Source organism: Talpa europaea (assembly GCF_964194135.1).
Source record: "Talpa europaea genome assembly, chromosome: 2".
Classification (NCBI taxonomy): Eukaryota; Metazoa; Chordata; class Mammalia; order Eulipotyphla; family Talpidae; genus Talpa; species Talpa europaea.
This window is the reverse complement of record NC_140068.1, coordinates 20,613,615-20,630,914: the sequence shown is the minus strand read 5'-3', so window position 1 is coordinate 20,630,914 and position 17,300 is coordinate 20,613,615. Positions and strand designations below refer to the sequence as shown.

The following is a 17,300-nucleotide window of genomic DNA, read 5'->3' as shown; positions in this document are numbered from 1 at the left end:
ATGCCCTGTGCATTCTACGTATCTGTCTGTCTGTATTCAGACAGACAGGAAATGCACACACATGTGCATTATGCATATGTGCGCCTAGTGAGGGCCATGTGTGGCAGGCACCCACATTTCCAGCAGCTCCTTAAATGACATGACTCATGCAAGGCCCCAAGCACCCATATTTCTAGACTGCTGCAGCCCACAGAAAAGCTGCCACGTTCTGTCTCCAAGGAGACTGCCAGGCCAGTTACCGTGGCAATGCCTTGCGTTGTCATTGCATCTGATGCCTTGGGGTTGCCGTGACACGCTTTGCAGATAGACGGGCACCTTGACTGCTCACTAGCTTTTTTCTGGGTTGATTTTAAGTGGTTTCAGAAATTGAGAATATTCAGTGTCTATAGTTAAAATTTTGGTTTTGTAATGCTAGACGGACAGTTTGAGAGAGAGACATGTTTGACCTGGGATATTTAATGATTACTTTCTTAATGGGTCAAGCATTTGATCAGAAAGATTAGCCAGATGCTAAGGCAAAGGCAGTCCTTACTGAACTGATCTGTTTAAATGTGGCTTACCAGTGAGTAGCCCTCCTATTTCACTCTCTCCAATCTGTTCATTTTTACAACATCTAGAATGATCATTCTAAAGCAGAAAGGGGGCCATGTCACTCTTCTCACAGAATGAGGTCCAGATATCCTAGCACAGCACACAACACTATTCCTGACCTGGTCCTGGCCACCTCCCCAGCCCACCTCTTGCTGATGACATCTACTCTGCTCCAAACATACGCACACAAACCCTCCCCTGAAGGAATCTGTGTGGCAGATTCCTACTTGAATATCTGGCCTCTACTTCTCTGTGCTCTCATAAAAACTGGTGTGTAAGTATTTGTGTGTAACACTGCTTCCACATGCTTGATCTGCTTGCTTACTTGTCTCTCTATGAAGAAAATACTGTTTGGGGCAGGAACTATTCAAAAATGTAGGGAAGCTTGTGGGCATAGTAGTGTAGGGCCTTACCTGGCCTAAGAATGGCTAGTGAGTTCTCACCTCTCTAACTCATCCCCCATCCAACCTTACTCTTGGCAAATGGTAATTTTTTAGAGACTCATCCTCTATCCATCTTCTACTACCCGCAGAGGGTGTGGTTGAGTACATCCAAGTAGAAACGGAATTGCCTTATGTGAAATAATGACATTACTTTAACCTTAACCATTGCCCTGTTAATCACTGTACAGTGAGTTGTACCATTCTCTTTGGACGAGGGAGATTGTTTTAGACTATGGGTCAGCAAAATTTTTCTGTAAAAGACCACGTTGGGTCTCTGTTTCCTTTTTGTTTTTGTTTCTGTTTAGATTTATAAACCTTTGAAAACAAAAGCTGTTCTTATTTCACAGGCCAGGATTTTTGCCCTTAGTCTGTGGCCTGGCAACCAGTTTTAGAACAAGTCAGTTTTATAGACACATCACAGGGCATTTCACAGAGCACTCAGTGAGGGCTAAGGCCCCAGCTTCCTCTGCTCTGCCTGTAGCTCACAGCCTTCCTCACCTTGACAGTGTGTGGCCTTTGGGGCCCTGGCCTTTGGGATGATCTGGCATTAACTCTTCTTCCTTCCTGTCGCCTTCATCTTCCAGTCTGCCTGTCCCTGGCCTGCTTTTCCCTTCTACCCCTTTCTCCTGGGGGTGATTTGTACTGTTGAGGGCTTCAGCCTTCCTTTTGGCATGTATTTACTTTTAATTAAGAGAAAAGAGATACAACCAAAAGTCATTTTTAAAAGCAAGTTTCTTCCTCTTCTAAAGTCTTCTCATAGGATTCATGAATGAATGAATTCTTATAAATTTTTATTTTTTAAAGATTTATCTATTTATGCATACAAGAGCTGGGATACAGGCCAGAGGTATGGGGAGTGAGAGGATTCACCAGAGACAGAGTAGGGAGCAGAACAGGCAGATTGACTGAAATACACTGGTGAGGGGAACAGCAGGCAAGTCAGGAGAGGTCTGCTGTGCAATGTGGATCAGCTCCCTGTCCAGCCAGAGATTGAATTCATGCTACGGTGCTGTAACTCGTGCTATAGTGCTGCAACTTAACCCCTTAAGCCACCAGGGAGGCCCTCTTATACATTTTTTATTATGTATTTGTAGCAATATCTCTTTGAATATTAAATTCTTTCTCCCTTCTGTCATTCTTGCTATTCACCTGGGATTTAGATATGACTAGTCTGGGCAGCAAACTTAATCCGGTTAAAAGAAAGTGCAACCCATCGAGTTGTCTATTGTTTTCTGCTTCTGTTGCAGAACCCCATAGTAAAAATTTTGAGAAAAAAGAATTTATTGAAAAATCATGTTGCCTTCAATAAAGAAAAATCAAGTGCAAGTTAGTACAGTGTTGACTAATGTAAAGATAATGTGATAAGTGATTTCTTGAAAGGCTTAGGCAATTAAACGTGCTAAGAATTAATATTTCTGGGATAAACATTGGAATTTAGTTAATAGTATATCAGTAATTGTTCTTTAATGGTAGCAAATATACCATGCCAATGATAGATGTTATTAATAGAATAAACCATGTGCAGGGGTGTAAAATATGGTAACTCTATTCCATGTTCAGTTTTTCTATAAATTTAAAACTGTCAGAGAGCAAAAATCTGCCACCCCAAAATAGGTCTTTTTGGCAAAAGGTTTTGATTTCATGGGAGAAGCTTTAAATCCTGGGAAGAGGTTGCTTTTGAAAAAGACTTTCATGTGTAAAATTCTCTCCATAAGGAAGACCTGATTCTTTATTTCTTTTCAATGGAGAGGGTAGAATTTCAATCTGTCTACCTTCTTTTCCTGTGTAGTCTTTTCCCTTTCCTCCCCCCAACCTCCCGACTCAGCAAAACCATTTGAGATAGGCTCTGAAGCCATGTAATGGGCTCCCCAGTTTTACTGGGCCTCCCTTGTATAGAGGAGGTATACATGATCTTATCTGCTTTTTGGCTTTTTTCTCTTACCAATCTTTCGGATGCTTGTTTGATACTGTCAGACTGGAAGTACCAACAGGGATAGAAGGTGATTTCCTTTGTCCTTCAACCATTGTAAAGTTCACTAATACAGTCATCCTAACTATAGTAGTTTGCTAGGGCTGACATAATAACACAGTACACAAACCGGATAGCCTAAACAACATAAATGTATTGTTTCACAGATCTATTGGCCAGAAATCCAAGATCATGATGTCAACAGTCAGTTCCTGTTTGGAGCTGGAAGGAAAGGATCTGTTCCAAGCCTCTGTTCTTGATTTTTAGCAAGCTCAGGCATCATCTCCCTATGTCTCTTCACACTGTCTTTCCTCTGTAGTTAGCTCCATGTCCAAATTTCTCATCTTGTAATGATGAGAAATCCAATATTTATATTGGATCAGGGCCTACCCTAGTGACTTCATTTGAACTTGATTACCTGTGTACTAACCCTTTCTCCAAATAAGCTCACATACTCAGCTAGCTGGCATAGACCTTCAGAATGTGAATGGAGGGGAGGGGCAAATGGGACACAGTTCAACCCATAACACTAAACACTACCCCTCAAATTAACACTTCTGTAATCCCTGCCGTTTTTCCAAGTATTTTCCACATGTCACTACTTGAACTCTGCTGTTACTCTGTGTCTGCATGTCCTCCTGCAGTGACAATCAGCAGCTACAGCTCCTGTTCCTGGAGTGCATCCTGTCCATCCTCAGCAGCTGCTCCTGCACCATGCACCTGCACAGAGGCTTCACAGACCAGATCTGGTGAGCACTCATTACTGTGTTCCCCGCCCACCCAAAGGGCTCACTCCCTCCAGCTGTATCTGCAGGTCCCTTCTCACAGCGTGCCTTTCACCTATGTGGAAATGCTTTGGAGGAAAAGTAGGCAAATTGCTCTGCTTACATACCCCACACCGAAATAGACTGATGATTACTATCTCAAAGCATGCGATAAGTTCCAGTTGCATTTTATTGACATTATAGGGTCATGAAACTCAGAAACAAGGATCTTATTTCCTAGGTTTTGATTTTGTTGGTTTTTTTCAATTTCCTTTTTTTAATTTTTGCATAGAATAACTGGGGTGTAGGCCAGAGATATGGGGGAGCTTGGTAAGAGGATGCATCAGAGACAGAGTGGGATTTACTGAAATACACTGCTAAGGGGAGCACCGGGCAAGACAGGAGAGGACTGCTGCGCCATATGTGAGTCAGCTCCCTCTGGGGATCGAACTCAGGCTGTAGCAGTGATAGCAGTGAGACTTTACCCCTGGACCACCAGGGAGGCCCTTGGTTTTGTTTTAAAAGCATATAAAGGCATAAGCCAGAAGGAGAAAGATAAATACTGGATATCTCACTTATATATGGAACACAGAGAAACCAAACAAAAGGTCAAAAAAAGACAAACTATTAAACCAGTCTATGAAACCTGAGCCATCCACAGAGGAAGGGCAGGGGGAGGAGCAAAAAGAGGGTGGGGAGCGAGCTCAGTGGGAGGACTGTGGGTGTACTACAGTGACTGCAGGGAAGACCCTGTACTTCCAAAATACTAACAATGACATAAACCAATAGTACTTCAACAACAACAACAAACATTTAAGTCTATAAAGGCACCAAAAAGTTATCCAGTGCGGCAAGAACTCGTGAATATTATTCTTAGCCCAACCGTGGTATTTCCTTCATCTCGACCTGAGTACTTATCACTTAATCCTAGCCAGACACTCACACAAGTAACTGTCACACAAGGTGTCACTGGTTGCTCTGACTTCCTGCATTTATTGACAGAATAAATGAAATGATATGTGGAATATGCAAGATGACAGAATTTTAAATTAACTTTTAAAATAAGAAGTATAAGAAGCTGTGTTATTTATAGTAAAATGAATAAACTTTAAGACCTAAGCCATTTAGCATTTTGAGTCTATTTCTTCATGAATCTATTTTTTTCATGTAAGGTGGTTTCTTAATACTTGTCAATCTTTTTTTAGTTAAGCCTCTCTTGAGTAGAGAGGAAAAGCATTCTATTGGTGTACCCAGAAGAGATGGGGTGGCATGGGTTACGGGGGTGGGGAATAGAATGGCGTCAAAGGAGGCACAGTGAACACCCCAACTCTCAGTCATTTTTGTGGCATCTGGAATGTACTCACACCCTTGGGATAGCTCTCACATTCTATCACTTGGCCTGTGTGACACTTTTCCTCCTGTCTCCTCCCAGGAAAAACCTTTGCCCTGCTCTCATCGTGATCCTGGGCAATCCAATTCATGACAAAACCATCACCTCTGCTCACAGCAGCAGCGCAAGCACCAGCATGGAGTCAGACTCTGCCTCTCCGGGGGTGTCTGACCATGGCCGAGGGTCAGGCTGCTCCTCCATTGCACCAGCCTTGAGCGGGCCCGTGGCTCGGACCATCTACTACATCGCGGCTGAGCTGGTGCGGCTGGTGGGCTCAGTGGACTCCATGAAGCCTGTGCTCCAGTCCCTCTATCACCGCGTGCTGCTGTATCCCCCACCCCAGCACCGGGTGGAAGCCATCAAAATAATGAAGGAGGTAGGGAGTCACTGAAGAATGCCACTAGGTGTGCCAGTGGGTCTGAGCAGTGCTTGCATGTGGGCAGACTCAGAAAATAGCTCCTGTCACTTGCTGGAACTTAATTGCTACCAAACACAGAATCCAGTAACTAGCAGTATCATTAACTTTGGGGTGCGTGCATGTGGTGGGAGCCAGGAAAGGGGGTTGATAAGTGTTTACTAACACAAAGCCTTTTGATTATTTAAGCTGCCTGTTCCTGGGTTCCAGGCCACCTTAGGTACTGTTGGTACAGATAAAAGTTTTTCTTTATGGTCCCCAAAATTGGGTTTCAAAATGATTTTATACTCAGTTTGTACATCATCTAACAAAAAGCATAACGAATCAGGGATTACCGAAAGAGGAATCCCTTTGCCGTGTTCCTTCTTGTGCCTCCTTGTCTCAAACCCCATGACCCCAGAGACAATGAGCAGGTTGCCCAGCTTTTGATAGCAACCTCAGTGTACTACCGCATGGCTCTGAAGAGGAATTCGGGTTACTTTGAAGGTCCTTCCAGCAAGGGTTCCTCTGTTTTCCCTCAAAGAACCAAAAAGCCACCAACCTTTTTGATTTGTGAACTTATTTGTGAAGGTCAAGTTGCATGTGATTTTGTTACCTAACAAAAAAAGGAGACAGAGAATCAAAATTCCCTTGATGACCATTGATTTTAAGTATTATTTCCTACTCACCTGTTTCTTTTAAAACCTTAATTTAAATTGCATCTTGGTATTGTTTTAATGATATTTGATGGTAATGAGTAGTGGAATGTCTGACCCAGTATTCTTAGAAAAGAAAGAACAGTCCAGATTTAAGTGCTGACTTAAAAACCTATGAACACATAGGGCCTCCCCTGGTGGTGCAGCGGTTGAGCGCTGGGCTGCAAGGCTGCCCGCAGCCTCTGCAGCGCTGGTTTGTTCCCCAACCGCCGGCGAGGGTCCCACCCAAAAAAATAAATAAATAAATAAAAAACAACCTATGAACACACAGAACTAGCTGCATTTTTTCTTGACTACTGTATGCCAGGCACTTTACATATGTTATCTTCAATATTCATAATAGCTTTGTGGGGTTGTGTACCAACTTTCACCCATGAAGAATGTTGCTGCTCTTCCCCATCAGAGCTTCAAGCAGAGAAATCAAAGTCAGCTTTAAAAACTTAGCACTCCAGGCCAGTGAACACAGTACAACTTTGGAGGCGAGTGAGACTAGCTGACATCAGCACCACCACACAGAGTGACCCTCTCCTCAATACCCACCACCCCTCTTAAGCTCCTAGTTGGCAGAAGCAGAAGTGCGTTTCTCTGAATAGGCTGATCTCCAGGAAGAAGTGGGAGGAGGGGATTGCCGTCCAGGCTAAGCTCCTTCTCCAGAATTCACCAGTCATATCAGAGACCCCCCAGCACCATAATTAAGAAGTCAGTGAAAGGGAGGTGAGGTCTGCTGGATGTTCCTCTTTAAAGAAGCATGACCCCAAGGAGGAATTGTTCCCACCTGTGAAGAAATGAAGGCTTTAAGGGTCAGATCACCTGCCCAAGATCACAAAAACAAAGATTGCAAATGCTGATCTTTCTGGCTCTCAGCTGTGGTCTTTTCCTTTACTGCACTTACTACTGCACTTGACTTCCTTATTGCAATGCAAGTGAGTCCAGCAGCCTCTTCCTTGTTCAGCTGACCTGTCATTAGCCTGAATTTAAGGGTCAGGGTGCAAATCTTGTCTCTGCTGCTCACCGGCTGGATTACAGTAGATAAATCATTTCACCCAGCTATCATGTTCTCTTCTGAACATCATAACAATTTGCTAAGGTTCAGTTCAAAATGGAGTGGTAAGTATAAAGCGCAAAGTATGTAGTAATACTTCTTGCCCCCTCAGGAAGAGAAAACAAAACAGAGACCAAAAGTGGCAGGTGGTTGCTGCCTCCTTCCTGCAGTGGTGTGCCAGCTCTGTAGCTGGTGTCCTGGTTTCCTGTTCCTTTCATCTCCCTGGCATATGGTCATAGACCACGGTTACCAGTCCGCTCTTAGTGCCTCTTTATTTCCTCTGCCCTCAAGTCTGAAGTACTCTGCCAGCTTCCAAACACTGGTCATTCTCCTTTCCACACTTCTCAGGATGCAGTCTCAGCCACTGGCCTGACGTGCTCTTCCTGGTTCCCACCTGCCTGCCTCTGTTCAGGTGCCTCTCCCCTTGTCCCACTGCTGACTTCCACTTAACAGAGCCGACTCGCTGGTTACAATAGATTAGACACTGCTGGCACCTTGCATTAACTTATTTACAAACTCCCTTAGGAAGATAACATTATACACATTTTCTATATGGGGAAGCTGACACTCCTTGACAAGAAGCTGCTTACCCCAAATCCCTGTGAGTAGCAGGACTAAAACACCACCCAGATGCTCTAAGCACACCTGCCTCTTTGCTGTCAGAGTGGCTCTGCTTCCTCAGACCACTGACGTGCTCTTCTGTAATCCTGTCCCACTGTGTAACAATTGATTCTATGTCCCTTGTGCTGATTGTTTCACCATAAAATGTGGGACAAGCTGCTGTTCTCCTCCAGTATATTTTTGAATCCTCAATTCCTTTGGTGTGTTTTCCCCTGGTGTCTAACACTAGAGTGCTTGACTCTGAATAAGTGTTTGCTAACAGTTGACTGATTGACAGATGAACCTCAAGGCAGAATATTTGCGAAGAGAATATTTTGTAAGCAGCAGCAACCTTTCTATTCCCTCAAAGTTGACAGGCTCTGGAGTTGGCACTGCCCACAGGAGAGCCACTTGGTACCCAAAGGCTAAGTAAATCTTCACCTGGAGAGTATATAGCTATCTAGATGATGGTCAATAATGACTTCTTTACTGCAGTGCAAGGAATGTGTTGTGTTTCCCCCTCTTGCGCAGATTTTCTGGCTTCCCAAAGTGACTTTGCAAGGCTGGAATTAGACAACAGCATCAGAGTAGCATGTCCAGCGACACCGCCCTGTGGCACACAGCAGACAGCACGAGCCAGGTGGTTCTGTCAAGCACTGCTGCTGGTTACTATAACAGCACCAATAATTTGGGAAAATTGGTAACTTGGAAACCAGATGTACAGGGGTTAGGCACAGAGAAAACCATTAGGTGCCCAGGATGTTTATTTAGCCTTTTGGAGTTTGAAGGCTTGGTGTGTTAAATTTCCCTGTTCTTTTTCTAATTTGTCACTCAGCTGTATAGGCTATGTACCTATTAATCAAAGACAAACAGGACCTTTTGTTTTCCAAGGTACATTTTCTTTTCTGTTTCCACTTTCTCAGAAAGAGAGAACAAAAAAATTCATCTTGTTTCCTTTTCTGCTCGCTCATGGTTTAGCATTGGAAGGTGTTCCCTGGTCTTTGTCAGACCTAGGACACCCCAGTCACTGTACCATGGCCCTCATTCACACCTAAAGAAGCTGAAAGTAAACACATCTTGCCTTTTTTAAGAATCTGTTGAAAGTTCTTCACAAGTCTTATCACTGTTCTTTTTCCCTCCAGATTCTGAAGTGACAAATAAACAGATTAGTGTAGAATTAATATATATCATCTAATTTATTACTGGTAAGGTTGGATTAGAGAATGTAATGGGATCCCAAGGGAAAGTGAGATTTCCCCCTCCTGTCTCCCTGCAAAGCACTTACCGTAACTTCTGGTAAAAGATGGGGCAGCTGGAGGCCTACTTCACTTGGATACAGGTGTGGTGGGGAAGGGCCGGGAGAGAGACAGATTTCAGTACTATCACTTCTTTTTAGATCTTAAAGAAATAAAACGTAGAGAGAAAAAGTAGAAAATTTATTTCTGTTCTCCCAGAGAATAGAAGTTCCCAATTTTTAGGGTAGGAAAGAAATACAGAAACAGGAAGGAAGAATGCATCTTAAGATTTCACTCTATCTTTTCCTGAATCTAAATCACTTTGAAGACAGTGGACATGGTCATCGTACATCTGCTCCACTACACTTAACTAGTCTCTTGTTGAGTTAATGTAGTCTCAACTTGAAATTTTCTGTCAAGACTTATACCATATGGAAATAAAAATCAGTTAGAGTTGAATTGTTTTAAAAATTATGTAAATGTGGGATAATACCCAAATATGCAGAGGGTCTTTATAGCTTCAATATTCAAAAAGTAGAAAATCTAAGATTAGTGCTCTATTTCTTGAATGTAGGTAGTTGGAAAAATGGCAAATTCAAAGAATTTAGAAAGGAAGTAGAAAGTAAAAAGGAAGACAAATAAGGATAAAAATAGAAAGTAATGTGATAAAAAGCAAATACAATATAGTAGAGCAATTAAGTGAAAAGACTCAGAAAATTGAAATAACTCCTGGCAAAAGCAATCAAAAAAATCCCAGTCTACACAAACCAAAGTAAGAATGTAAAAGCTATGACAATAGATGGCACATTTTTTTAGTTGAAGCAACACTGCATTATAGTAAGTTTTACTTATAGATCATTAAAAATCAGCAGGTGTATATGCAATATTAAATTCACAACTATCTTTCACTATGCCTTGTCCCCTTTGTTACCCATCTCTCCTCCCCCTTCCCTTCTGATAATCACTAACTGGTCTTATATTCCAAAAGTTTATTTCTGCTTTATTTAGTTTATCCATTTGGTTTTTTTTTTTCTCTCTTTACTGCATGAGTGAAAGCAAACCATGTTTGTCTTTCTCTGACTTATTTTACTGAGCATAACACCCTTTGGGTCCATCCACATTGTTGCAAATAGCAGCATTTCATTTAAAGACATTTAAAGACAGAGTTTTAAGGCACTATAGGCCAGTAAATTTGAAAACTTATACAGAACAGATACATTTCTAGGAAATAACACCTTTAAAAAGATGATTCAAGAAAAAAATTGAAAATCTAAATAGTGCTGTCATCTTTAAGAATACTGAATCAAAAGTTAAACTCTTTCCATTAAAAAAAATTTACTAATTCCATACAGCATAAAAACAGATTATACCAGTATTCAAGGGATGGATAATTGTAATAATGTATGAACTTTTTCAGAGCATAGGTAGGAAGATACTGCTTAACCCCACTTTGAAGCTAGCCAACTTAATAGCAAAATAAGACAGAGAGTAAAAGAAAGTTTAATTACTGGCCAGTCTCACTTTAGGCCATAGAGATAAGTACTTTCTAGTTCTGTGCTATATAACTTTAAAACAATCTCAAATCATTTTCATTGTCTAAACCAGTCCTATAATAAAGAACTAGGAATCCAGTATACAGGCTATGTCACAAACAACACCAGGATTAATTTTAATTAAGATTTGTAATTCCAAACTGTGTTTCTCCTTAGATTGTGTCACTCAGTAGAGGAAGTACATGTTTATTTGATCTCATAATTTTAACCCCTTGTTCTCTTCTGTGATACTTTTTTTCTCCCCACAGACAAAGCCTATTAAAATGTTAGTAGATCAATATTGTAGATCAATACTCAATCAGATACTCACTTTTCTGTTCTATTTTTTTCTTAAAGCTACTTGGGAGCCCACAGCGTCTCTGTGATTTGGCGGGCCCTAGCTCCATCGAATCAGAATCCAGAAAAAGATCAATTTCAAAAAGAAAGTCTCATCTGGATCTTCTCAAACTGTATGACACAGTCCCCTTTATGTTCTATACTACTTGGTGAAGATTGCTTCTATGAATACCCTTAACATTGTTTCCAGACCCCCAAAATGTCTATGAATCTGTTATATGGAATGTGACTATTTAGTAATGTACCGACAAGTCATATGAGAAGTGTTTTATTTTATTTTTTTGTATTTTTTTTACATCATTTTCTTTTTTGTACAATGTATGCATTTTCTTCTCGGCTATAGTCCCCATGACATTCCCACCACCCGTTCACCCGTGCACCATCACCACAGTCCCTTGTGCTCTTCTCACCCCTGTTTTGATCCTTCTTCCTTCTGCCTCCCCAGCAGAATGTCTCTGGTTTATAGTTGCCTGTTGAGATATGAGAAGTCTTTTCACAATTTATTATAATCCTATAAATTTCCATATTTTCATATCTATTTAAAGAAAATCCAGTGTACAAAATATGCAAACATTATTCATTGAGGTTATTTTAGGAAAAAGCTTTTTGAATCACAATACCATAGCTATAGGGTTCCTTTATCTCTAGCCCCCCTGGAAAACTGTGTATTATCTGGTTTGTAATAGATGTGTTCATATGCATCTGTTCAGGAATACATTTATTTTATCACAGAAGGTCTACATTATCATACAGACCTTCTAAGCATATTCCGTTTCAAAAATGAGCAGATTGCAAAAGTAGATTATTCAGTGCCTGTCCTAGTGAAGATCATAAATTCCCATCCAGGATTTTTGTTTGTAGCCAAGTAAAGAGAGAGACTCCAGGTGGACCTCTTCCCTGGTCTTCCTCTGCCAGCCTGAGCATGTTTGTTCCAGTCATTGTTCATTTGATTTTTGCCCTGACCATTTAATGTCATGTAAATTAGAGTGTTTTGAATACTGTACAGACTATACACTATTCAGTATATCCTTTCAGCTCACACTCTACTTTGAGTCAAACAGTTACTCACTTGGGGGTGTTTTTCTGTGTTTCACATGTTGCTATCACCTTCTCCTCTGAACGCTGCAGCATCATGGATGGCATGACAGAAGCATGCATCAAGGGCGGCATCGAAGCGTGCTATGCCGCCGTGTCCTGCGTCTGCACCTTGCTCGGGGCCCTTGACGAGCTCAGCCAGGGCAAGGGCTTGAGTGAAGGTCAGGTCCAGCTGCTGCTGTTGCGCCTTGAGGAGCTCAAGGATGGAGCAGAGTCCAGCCGGGACTCCATGGAGATCAACGAGGCCGACTTCCGCTGGCAGCGGCGAGTCCTGTCCTCGGAACACACTCCGTGGGAGGCGGGGAATGAGCGGAGCCCTGACATCAGCATTAGTGTGACCACGGACACAGGCCAGACAACTTTGGAGGGTGAATTGGGTCAGACAACCCCTGAGGACCACGCCGAAAGCCACAAGAACGGCCTCAAGTCGCCAGCCATTCAGGAGAGCAAGGAGCTTCTGAGCAAAGTGTCAGAACCAGAAGCCGTGGACCAGCCAGATGTCGTCCAAAGGAGCCACATGGTTGCCTACCCTGACATAACCAACTTCCTGTCCGTGGACTGCAGGATTAAGTCCTATGGGTCGAGATATAGTGAAAGCAATTTCAGTGTAGATGACCAAGACCTCTCAAGGACAGAATTTGATTCTTGTGATCAGTACTCAATGGCTGCAGAGAAGGACTCAGGCAGGTCCGATGTGTCAGACATCGGGTCAGACAACTGTTCGCTGGCTGATGAGGAGCAGACCCCCCGGGATTGCCTGGGCCACCGGTCCCTAAGAACAGCTGCTCTGTCTCTGAAACTGTTGAAGAACCAGGAAGCTGATCAGCACAGCGCTCGGCTGTTTGTGCAGTCCCTAGAAAGCCTCCTTCCTCGCCTCCTGGCCCTGCCCAGCGTGCAAGAAGTGGACTCAGCCCTGCAGAACTTTGCCTCTACTTTCTGCTCAGGTTTGTAAACATTATTTTATATATATATTATTTTTTTGCTATGTAATCAACCAGTGTTTCCAGAGCATTTGGCTCTAATAGGCAACCTCTACCAGATTGCGGTTTGAAGTGCCTAAAACATCATAATAAATCTTTGGGTGTCTATTACTTAAGGAGAGCAGAGGAATGTGAGGCTTATTGGTTGTTTGAATAGTACAGAAGTTGATGACTGAAATATAATAGCGGTTGATAGATGCAGAATAAAAAACTGCTTTCTAGAAAGCTTGTGAAACAACAGCAGTCTGATTCTTAAAACACTGAATTCTTAATATGCTTCAATGCCTTGATGTTTAAGTATTATAGAACAGTACTCTTTGAACTCTAGTTTTTATGAAAAGCAGAATATGATAATTTAGAATTTTGGTGGAAGGAAGAGATAAATACAGGGAACTGTCATTTCGAAGTGAGCAATGAGTTTATAATGATAATTATCCTTGTAAAATAACTCACCTTAATAGTTTCAGCATTGCAGTGTAAGAGTTAGCATTCAGATAATTTCATGTTTATAAACAACATCCCCAGTAATTCGAGATCAAAGACTTGTTATAGTGATAAAGACAGACTTCCATCAGATACACTGAATTCAGGGAACATAATATTAATAACTAAACTGACAATAAATTTGATAGTCTTGAAGAAATGGATAAATTTTTAGAACAATAGAGCCTACCAAGACTAAACCACAAATAAATGGAAAGTGTGAGCACCCTGATTACAGTTATGGAAATTTAAACAGTAACCAAAAAATGTCACAAAAAAGGGACCTCCCTGGTGGCTTAGGGGTTAAAGTCTCAGCACTATCAAGCTATCAGCAGCCACTGCAACATAAGTTCGATCCCCAGCCAGGGAGCTAACCCACATGGTACAGCAGACCTCTCCTGTCTCGCCTGCTGCTCCCCTCAGCAGTGTATTTCAGCCAATCAACGTGTTCTGCTCCCCACGCTGTCCCTGGCGAATGCTCACCCCCTGCACCTGTGGCCTACACCCCAGTTCTTGTATGCATAAATAAATAAAAATCTTTTTTAAAAATCACAAAATTCCAAGACCAGATGGCTTTACTAAAGAATTCTACTAAACCTTCAAAGAAAAACTTAATGCTGTTCTTCTCAAACTCTTTCAAAAAGTTGAAGATGACACATTGTATGAGATCATTATCCTGATACCAAAACCAGACAAGGACATCACACAAGGAGAAAATGACAGACCAATATGTCTGATGAACATAGATGCAAAACTTTTCAACAAAATACTATTAAACCAATTCATGGGTTTCATTCCAGGGATTCAAGAGTGGTTCAGCTTATACAAACCAATGAAAGTAATACACTATAGCAACAAGACAGAAATCACATGAATATACCAATAGATTCAGAGAAAGCATCTGACAAAATTCAACCTCTTTCTATGACTAAAAAAACTCACTAAAATGTATACACAAGGCACATATCTCAACATAATAAAGCCCGTTTACTACAGACCCACAGCTAATATCAGTGCAAAACTGAAAGATTTTCCTTTAAGATCAGGAACAAGATAAAGTTCTCATCTGTCACCATTTCCATTTCATTTGTTATTAGTGTTCTTAGCCAGAGCAATGAGACAAGAAGAAGCAATAAAAACAATACAGATTGGAAAAGAAGTAAAACTAATGTTATTTGCAGATGATATAATATATGTAGAAAAACTGGATGACTATTCGAAACAGTGAGTATAGTAATATGGCAAGCTACAAAAACAATAAACAGATTTCTTTAGTATTTGCATATGGAAGCAGGAAATAGAGGGAAAAGAATTAAGATAACAGTTCCACTTATATTCACACCAAAAAAAGATAAAATTCCTGTGAGGAAATAAGGTGAAACACCTACACACTGAAAACTATAGTTGTCCAAAGAAATAGAAGAAGATACATAGACATGGAAAGATAACCCATAATCATGGATTGGAAGATTAAACATTATTAAAATGGCCATATTGTCTAAAGCAATTTACAGATTCAGTATAATACCTATCCAAATCCAGATGGCATTTTTCAAGGAAACAATTCTAAAATTTGTATGGAACCACTAAAGACCCCGAAAGGCCAAAGCAATACTGGGAGAAAAGAAGAAAATAGAGGTATCAAGCTCCCTGACTTCAAATTATACTACAAAATGATAGTAATCAAGGTAGTATGATATTGGAAAAAAGCAGACCCCCAGGACAGTGGATCTCTGACAAAAGATCCAAGATTATACAATGGAGAAAGAAAAACTTCTTCAGCACAGGGGGTTTCCCATTGCACCACATGCAAAATATTAAAACTAGATCATTATTTAACACCATACCAAAAATTAATTTGAAGTGTATTAAAGACTTGCATATAAGACCTGAAACCGTAAAATACATAAAAGAAAAAACTCATGGACGTTGATCTCAGGTAGATATGAAACCTGAATTCCACTGGGAAGGAAATAAATGCAAAAATAAACAAATGGGATTATTTCACACTAAATATCTTTTGTACCAAAAAAAAAAAAAACCAAAAAAAGAACACCACCAAAAAATTCAAAAAGGCAACCTACTATCTGGCAGAAGATATTTGCACCTCATGTATTCAGCAAGAGGTCAATTTCCAAAATTTATAAAGAGCTCATATAACTCAACAACAATAATAACCTTATCCAAAGTGGGCAAAAGATCTAAGTATACAGTTCTTCAGAGAATACATCCAAGTGGCCCAGAGACACATGAAGAAAATATTCAGCATCATTTATAAGAGATAAGTGCAAATCAAAACCACAATAAGATGTCACCTCACCCCTATGAGAATGATCTGTATCAAAAACACATCCCAGAGATCTTGGGAGCAAATGCAAAGGCCCTGAGGCAGGTTCAGGCTTGGTGTGTTTGAGGAGCAGCAGACCTGTCAGGATGGCTGCAGGGAATGAGAGGAGACGGTAAAGCAGTTTTATTATATTGTGATATGAAGCCTGTGGAAAGTTTGGGCAGGAGCTAGGTGCTGTCAGTTATGCTGTCTCTTTCTAGCTAAACAGCTACATCTTAAAAGATTAAAATAATTTTCCCAATGTTGCTAGTGAGTTAACAGGTGTGCCCAGGTATATTCACTCCAGACTGGAGTGCACGCTCTTCCCCACCAGGCTCTGGTGTGTATCTGACCCTAATGATTTTTGTGGCAGGCAGTTGTTGATTTAAAGAAACACCTACAAAGTGCATGTTTCTGCTACATCTCTTGATCTCCTCCCTTAGGCATGATGCACTCTCCCGGGTTTGATGGCAATAGCAGCCTCAGCCTGCAGATGCTGATGAACGCAGACAGCCTGTACACTGCAGCGCACTGCGCCCTGCTCCTCAACCTGAAGCTCTCTCATGGTGACTATTATAGGAAGCGGCCCACCCTGGCACCGGGCACAATGGTGAGTGTGCCATCCCCACGCGGAGCCTCAGAGCCCTGAAGGGGATGGCACAGGGTGTTCTGTTCTGTGCTGCTCTGGAATGGGCAATGCCTGGGGGGCTGCAGAGGGTGGAAAGAGATGTGATGCCAAGGAACACATGTGCATTTGGCATGGTGCTGAGCTATGCACTTTCTGCAGAGAGCGAAGACCCCAAGTGTCTGGAATTGGCTGCCTGCCACTGACCCTGTAATTTCATTCAGTGGCATTCTTAAACATGTGATCAGCATGTTAAGTAACATCAGAAGAGGTTCAGGAAATGGTTCCCTTTCCTATGAAGTGTGCTCTTACGAAACTGTTCATTGTATTCTAAAATGGACCCAGGCCTACTGGTGACCCAGGGCCCCTAGGCTAACTGATTATGAATAATTAGGTACATCCCCTAAGGTGTGGCCAGAGATTGAGGTGCCTATTCTGTGGTTGTCTCCTTTGCCTGAGCATCAGCTACTCCACAGTGTGCTCCCTAATATCAGCTCAGGAGGCCAAATGCCTGGGGCTTCACAAAGTGAACCAGCAACCATTTGTTTGCATGACAAATTATAAATTCTCAAGGGTAGGTGGGATTTCATGAGTATAAGTCAAGCATCTCTTAAATGTTCTTAGAGCAAAATTCACCTCTGTTCTTGTTGGGGCAGTGAGAAGAATTTTGGGGAGTTTCTAAGCCTCCTATACATTAAAGAGTAGAAATATCAAGTGCAGCATCCCGAGTCCTTCTGCAGGGTATCCTAAGATAGTTA

At 41.6% G+C, this 17,300-nt stretch overlaps 1 protein-coding gene across 1 annotated transcript in view; it reads left to right on the top strand.

Annotated features, from left to right (window-relative positions):
* ARFGEF3 (ARFGEF family member 3) overlaps nucleotides 1-17,300 on the top strand; it is a gene marked incomplete at its 5' end in the record, with an annotated part of 132,306 nt that overhangs the window by 72,532 nt on the left and 42,474 nt on the right. The window contains 5 exons of the mRNA XM_084227681.1: nucleotides 3,648-3,752; nucleotides 5,200-5,533; nucleotides 11,034-11,146; nucleotides 12,162-13,072; nucleotides 16,361-16,527. Of these exons, the coding sequence (XP_084083807.1) occupies nucleotides 3,648-3,752; nucleotides 5,200-5,533; nucleotides 11,034-11,146; nucleotides 12,162-13,072; nucleotides 16,361-16,527 (1,630 nt within the window). The remainder of the gene's footprint in view (nucleotides 1-3,647; nucleotides 3,753-5,199; nucleotides 5,534-11,033; nucleotides 11,147-12,161; nucleotides 13,073-16,360; nucleotides 16,528-17,300) is intronic.